The 6,783-nt window shown below is 35.7% G+C and overlaps 1 protein-coding gene across 4 annotated transcripts; it reads right to left on the bottom strand.

Annotated features, from left to right (window-relative positions):
- Positions 1-485: 485 nt before the first annotated feature.
- LOC132285420 (F-box protein CPR1-like) lies at positions 486-3,811 on the bottom strand. 4 transcript variants are annotated; one of them, XM_059787605.1, is made up of 3 exons: positions 2,452-3,811; positions 994-1,048; positions 486-772 (listed from the first exon to the last, which is right to left on the bottom strand). In XM_059787605.1, the coding sequence occupies exons 1-3, from the start codon at positions 3,600-3,602 to the stop codon at positions 752-754; spliced, it is 1,227 nt and encodes a 408-aa protein (XP_059643588.1). In that variant the 5' UTR covers positions 3,603-3,811; the 3' UTR covers positions 486-751. The 4 variants fall into 4 exon arrangements, with proteins under 4 accessions (XP_059643588.1, XP_059643589.1, XP_059643590.1 ...); XM_059787606.1 differs by having other exon boundaries at positions 1,000-1,048; positions 2,452-3,810; XM_059787607.1 differs by having other exon boundaries at positions 1,000-1,065; positions 2,452-3,807.
- Positions 3,812-6,783: the final 2,972 nt, after the last annotated feature.

Raw genomic sequence — 6,783 nt, forward strand, 5'->3', positions numbered from 1 at the left:
CATTCTTCTTTCTCATATTCCATTGGATATACTCCATCGTGCACAGCTCGATTTACAGTGACTTTGGAGGCTTATGGTGTTTGTGTTGTTTGCCAGGAAAAAAAAAATAAATAAAAACCGACCAAAGTGCTTTCACTTTGAAAAGATAACAAAAATTATAAAGGGTTTCAACATATGTCTAATTTTTCTTTCTTGTGTGCAGCATTAACTTCACTCCAGTCCACAGAAAAGTCCCCTTGAACTCATTTTCAAAAAAAAAATTCGGTACTAGCAAATGTGGAAAAGGAAATCAAGAAGCATAATAACAAAAAATCATAAAATAAAATAAAATTTCAAGAAATTCCGTAGTATTTGGTTGTCAAAAAGATTATTTAATAATTTGAGAAAAGTATTCTGCTAAAATAGATCAGATAAATCCATTTTGGGTCACGACAAAAGTTTGGTATAAAATTAATAAATTAAACTCAGGCTTAGATTCACCAATCTACAAAAGTTCATTCACATTCCCTTAACCATAAACCTTATTGAATACTTAAAAAAGTAATTCTAAATATAGCAATAAGCTATTATTTGTCTGCAGTCACTCTTTAACACAAGAAATAATTTGTTACAACGGATGTGGCACGTCATTGGTACAACCACCAATGACGTGGCACAAAATAGAGTAGGTAGCATATTGGAAGTAAAATTCTTCAATCTTAATCCCTCCCTTGCTTCTATCCTCAGTTTTTTTAATATACTCTATTACTGCCTAATCAATAATTCTGATTCCCTGCGAGAGAAACATATTTTTATATTAGATATTGAAAGGAAGCAAATGATAGAGCAGATGGAGTATAATCTCTCCTATAGCATCAAATACTCAAATCTCTTTTCGGTTTCTATAATTATCATATCATCTATAGGATAGAATACCATTAAAGTTAAATTAGTCCATATAACCAAGTTAAAGCCAAAGAATTGCTCAACAAAATAGTGATTTTAGAATATTACCCATACCTCTGCACCTTTGTTCTTCCATTTGCTCAAAGTACCAGTTTGAACCCCTCTGACAGAAAATCATCTCTAATAAGAGAAAAAAAAAAAAAAAAAAAAAAGGCTACATGTAAGGTTTTGATAAATTCAATGTAAATATACAGGTACATTGCGAATTCTTGCCTATTGGTAAAGAGCAATTCAATAATAAGGTTGCTCTCATCATGAACTCACTCCCACATCCATTGGATGAGTGTGTGGCATCATAGCATACTCGATGGGAGCTCATAATGGAGTGCCCTCACTTTTCCACACGGTAAAATGCATTTAGAAGGTGCGAACTCAATACTTGGCCTCAACATGTTACAATGTAGCTAGATTAAACAGGGCTGTGCTTTATACAGTACTAAAGAGACCAGCTCCTATTCCATATTATATTTGCCATGTGATTTATCAAATTTTTTAGGGTAAAGTGCGAAAAACACCCTATAGTATGCTTACAATGCGCATCATATCCTGATGTGCAAAAAAAAAAAAAAAAAAAAGCCTAAAGTATCAATTTGTGCAAATAAATCCTTCCTGACATATTTAAGTTAGAGTTTGCCTAAATGAGACATTTTACAAATTATTTAAAAATACATTATTTTGTGAATGACAGAAAATGATACAAAACGAAGTGACGTCGTTTAAGCACAGGTAAAGTATATCACATCACTGTAAGACTTTGAACATCCAAGACTTGTCACCCTTTTTGCAAAAAGCAATAACACCTGTAAGCTTGAGTATCACTAAAGGGAAGATCCTCAGCGAATACGAGCCATCCATGGGAAGATCCTCGGCTGCGATGGTGGTTGGGGACTTCAGGTAGGTCGAGGAGGTGGATTTCGTTGGCAGAGGGGATTGAGAAGGTAGATCTTCGGCAACTCGTGGAGGAATACGAGCCAGCCATGGGAAGATCCTCAATTTTTTTATGTAGAGGTGATATCCCCACACCGTAAGGGTGAGGAAAGTAATCTACCTCAGAGCACACGCAATACCCCACAAATCACTCACAAATCACGTGTACCACTAGACAAGACCGGACAAGTCCATTTACAAACCACCTTCAATTACCATCTATTGGTAAGTACAAATGAATTTTTTTAAAAATAAAATAAAATTACAACATTAATCTACTATATATATATATATATATATATATTTACCCTTAATAGAGTATTGAGAAAATTTTGGGGGCATTAAATTTGTTATAGATTATACAAATTTGCCATTAATAATTATAAATTAGTAGGTTTTAACAAAAATGAGGGGCATAGCCCCCTCCCTCCAGCCCTGACTATGTGTAGTATACTTTAGGGGTGTTTTTCGCACTTTACTCAAATTCTATAAAGCCAATGCCAAGTAACATGAATTAAAGCAGCGAAAAGAAATTAGGCAATAAAAAATAATAATAATAATAACAACACTACAAGTTACCTCATCTTTCTGTTCATTTTCTTCTTCATTTGTAGTTGGTCCTTCTTACCATCCATTTCGCCATCACCACCACGACCACGAAGCGGAACAAGGCTTGCCACACAAATATAAGATTCTATTAAACCATCTAAACCATGAATCCCAACATTTTTTACTGTTTTCCTTTCTAAGTCATACCAAACAAGAATGTTCCCATCCTGTTCCAAAAGTATTTCCCCACCACTCCTCGAATAATCCAAAGGCCTCACATAATCGAATGACCTAATCATACTTGGTTGGGTAACAGAAAACAATTTAGTCCAAGACTCTTTAACCCCATACTCCTCCATCACCCATACTTCCACACGAACAGCAAAATAATTGCAAAGTAAAGTTAGACATCCTCCAAAGTCATTCACATTCATATGAACATTCTTATCCAAAAGCTCAGGCAGTGGCACCAACCGATATTCCTCAACCCCAAGATCAAAAGCAGCAATAAATTTGTCCGCCTTATCCGACTCCGGTCTTCGACTCACAAGCCAATGCAAAGCCCCACTAACCACCATAGCATGCTCTCGCTTGTATGGAAGGTAATAAGGGAAATCTTGAACCCTTCGCCATGTATTCGATTTTAGACTGTAAACCTTAACTTCATTATCAAATGAATCATCATCGTCTTTCTCATAAAACTGTACCACCCTCACCAACTTGTAGTCATCACTCACAGAATCATACCCAAACCCATAAACGATGAACTCGCAAATGCCAGATCCACCCGGGAACTCAATCGGTGTGACGGGTAACTTCTGGTGTTTTCGGGTTGCAGGGTTCCATAGGAAGATGCCATCCTCTTCGTAGAGATTGTTGCACAAACCGACCAAGCCATCGCAAGAACCCATCACTTCACCTCCATGGATTTTTTTCAAGGGGTGGTCAAGCAGTATGGCGTGATCGAGAGAATCGAAGTCTATGGAGTAGAGATCGCAATCTCTGCAAATGATGCTGCGATTGGTTTTGGTTTCGATGGATCGATTCAGATGCGATTTGATGAAAATTGGACTATCGATTAGCGCACACCATGGTTTTGAGACGCACCTGAATTTTAAAAGGGGTTTCACCGGTAATCTAGAAAGTATATCGACGATAACATCCGTGGGAAGTTCACACATTTTGGTTTCCAATGAATTCTAGGGTTTTGGATTATCCAACTGAGGATATATAGGAAGATTTTTAAATAAATAAACCTCCACACCGGAATTATGACTCTACCACATTAAAAAGTGTAAGAAGTATCACTTTATTGATTGTATTAAACCCTTAAAAAAAATAATAATAATAAAAAATTAAAAAAAAAAATTTGGGACTAACTCAGATATAATGAACTTTATCCAACCTGCTAATGTGGCTCAATAAAATTACTATAAGTTTTCAAATAAAATATAAAATTAAATTGGGCATTGCCTAATTTTTATTTTTAGACGTGTTTTGAATCCTAACTTTTGTTTTTTCACACTTATTTTAGATCTGTTTGGCCACATCACCAGGATGAAGTTTACAATTATTGTTCTATTCTAGATCTATTGGACACTTATTTCATCCAACCTAGGTTGGACCAAGTACTGTTTAAAAATAAATTTTTTTTTAAAAAAAAGACAATATTTTGGTGTTGGACTAAGTATATTATTCAATAATAATAATAAAACGTGGTGATAAAGTTTACAATTTGTTATGGAAGAGTAGGGCTGCAAATGAGCGGAGCCATTCGCGAATAGCTTCGGCTCGGCTCGGCTCGTTAATTACTCGGCTCGTAAATAAGTGAACCAAGCTCGAGCCAAATTATGAGGCTCGATTTATAAACGAGTCGAGTCTGAACATCGGTATACTCGACTCGTTTGTTCATGAACTGAGTTCAATAATGCATTCACGAACATACTCGATTATAATATATATATATATATATATATATATATATATATATATATATATACATACATACATACCCATTTATAATTTGTAATTGTATATAGCACATTTATATGTAGATATATATTCATGTTGGGGTCATATTGTAATTATATATAGAGTTTGTGGTTATTATGCAAATAGGCCTTTCTTGCCTTTGTATATAAACCCTTTTAATCTTTTATGTTTAGGGTTGTCTTTGCCTTTCTTGCGCCTCCTGCCTCCATCTGTTCTCTCTCTCCAAAAAAAGTCTCCAAAGCGACGCCCCAAATCATAGCACAGAGACGGCCATTGCCGATGGGAATAGCATCAGTCCAGTGCTTGGTTGGTTCACTGAACCTAACCTTGAGAGGCTTCGAAGGCTCTGCGTCTACGGAGGAGCTTGGGTTCCAGTAGTCCTTGTCTGGGGATCTTCTCACCAAAACCCAATCTTCATCGTCCACAAGAAAGCTAACACATAAAGTTTTTTTATTTTTTTATTTTTTGTTCCAGAATCCAGATCTGTTAGAACTGAGATCTATTTCTCTCTCAAATTTTTTATTTTTATTTTTATTATTTTTTATTTTTTGTTCCAGAATCCAGATCTGTTAGAACTTGGATCTATTTCTCTCTCAAAATTTATTTTATTTTATTTTATTTTATTTTTGTTCCATAATCCATCTCTCTTAGAACTTAGGTAACAAATAAATAAATAAACGAGCTATCAAGCTCTCGACTCGAAACTCGTCAAACATAGCTGAGCCAAGCCGAGCTTTAACTAAATTTTCTAAGCTCGACTCGAGCTCGAGCAAAGCTTGAGTAGCTTATTACCTAACCAAATCGAGCTCGAGCACACCATTACTTGGCTTGGCTCGGCTCGTTTGCAGCCCTATGGAGGAGGAAGTATTTTCAATGTAATTTCAAAATAGGATATTGATGATTTCAAAATAAAACCATGCGACAACCAGAATGTAGAGCTACTGCAGATCCATAAAAGGTCATTTACATTCCTTTATCGGGAAACTCAGAAAACCAAAGGATATTGCACCACCAGTGTAATGACCCGGTCGTTTTCCTTCATTTCTTTTTCGGTAATTTCTTCTTCTTCTTTTTTGTCCTTTTCCCTATTTTGTCTTTTTCCCGTTTATCATTTTTCCTTACATAACCTTACTTTTTGTGTTCGAATTTGATTCCGGTTTTGCATTCATCCATAATATTTGATTTCCATGATATTTGTATTTTTACTTTCATAGAAAAGCATGCAGTTGCTTACTTTTTCCTAAAGGGCATGGATGCATACTTTCTTGGAAACATTCTTGATTTTTGGGGTTTTGTTGTAATTATGTAAAGTAATTATTTTTCGTTTTAGGAACCATTTTGTAATTTAATTTGGAAGATATTTTGGAAAAGGACCTTTTTGTAATTTTTGAAAAAGTGTGACAAGTGTCACACTCTCATGGAGCCACTTGTTGGCATTGAGTGGAGTCACTTGGAAGTAATATCTTGTGACATGTGGAGGGTGGAAATTCACCCACTTATTGGCCTAGGATTGGTGCACTTGTTGGCCTGGATAGTTGACAAGTGTAGGCTTAGGATTAAGCCTAGGAAGGAACCATGGATTGGTGATAAGTGTAGGCACCAAATTGAGTCTTACATTGTGTTTGTGTGAGAGGTAGTGTAAGAACACCTAGTGAGTGGAGGAATACTAGTTCCTCCACCCACCTCATCTCATTTGCTATCAAGCCCGAACCTAGCCTCAATTGAAGGAAAAGTTTGGCTTAGAGCTTTTGACTTCATTTTAGCCTCCTTCCACTCACCTTAGACCTTTAACCTTGGGAAGTAAAAGTTCCCTCTCACTCTCCTCTATAAAACCCTAGTTTTGTCATCCATTTTAAGTTTGGTTGCTTTGGATTATAGAGATTCAATTCTCTATTGAGGTAAGGGTTGTAATGACCCAACCATTTTCCTTCCTTTCCTTTTCTCAGATTTTCACGGATATTTTTTTTCCGTTGATCTTTTCCTTTCTGAGTTCAGTTTCTCGTCACTTAGTGTCATCTTGAGTGCTCGAGGATGGTTTCCGAAACTCTTTTCCTTGGATTGACGACTTCCTTTGAGGACCGAGTCATTTTCATATTTTCACTTTTGTGACACTATTCACTTTCGTCTTTTTCTCTGTTGTCACTTTGTTGGCATAATCTCACTTTTTGTGTTTGGATTCGATTCCGGTTTTGTATGCATCCACGATATTTAAATTCCATACTATGTGTATTTTTACTTTTGTAGAAAAGCATGCTAAGTGCTTACTTTTCTTATAAAGGGTATAGATGCATGACTTTTTTATAATTTTTCAAACTTTAGGGGTTTTTGTGTAATTACTGTAAAGTAATTATTTTTCGTCTTAGGGACCAT

The sequence above is a fragment of the Cornus florida genome, unplaced genomic scaffold (assembly GCF_030987335.1).
Source record: "Cornus florida cultivar Cherokee Brave unplaced genomic scaffold, ASM3098733v1 CherokeeBrave_3.0.0_Hap2_Chr11, whole genome shotgun sequence".
Classification (NCBI taxonomy): domain Eukaryota; kingdom Viridiplantae; phylum Streptophyta; class Magnoliopsida; order Cornales; family Cornaceae; genus Cornus; species Cornus florida.

What these genes read in the sequence shown, in the direction of transcription:
- LOC132285420 (XM_059787605.1), bottom strand. Translation starts at nt 3,602, where the DNA reads ATGTGTGAACTTCCCACGGATGTTATCGTCGATATACTTTCTAGATTA. An exon ending in AAAATGAACAGAAAGATGAG is followed by an intron (nt 1,049 to 2,451) that starts GTAACTTGTAGT and finishes ATTTTCTGTCAG; the next exon opens with AGGGGTTCAAACTGGTACTT. An exon ending in ACAAAGGTGCAGAGGTATGG is followed by an intron (nt 773 to 993) that starts GTAATATTCTAA and finishes TTTCTCTCGCAG; the next exon opens with GGAATCAGAATTATTGATTA.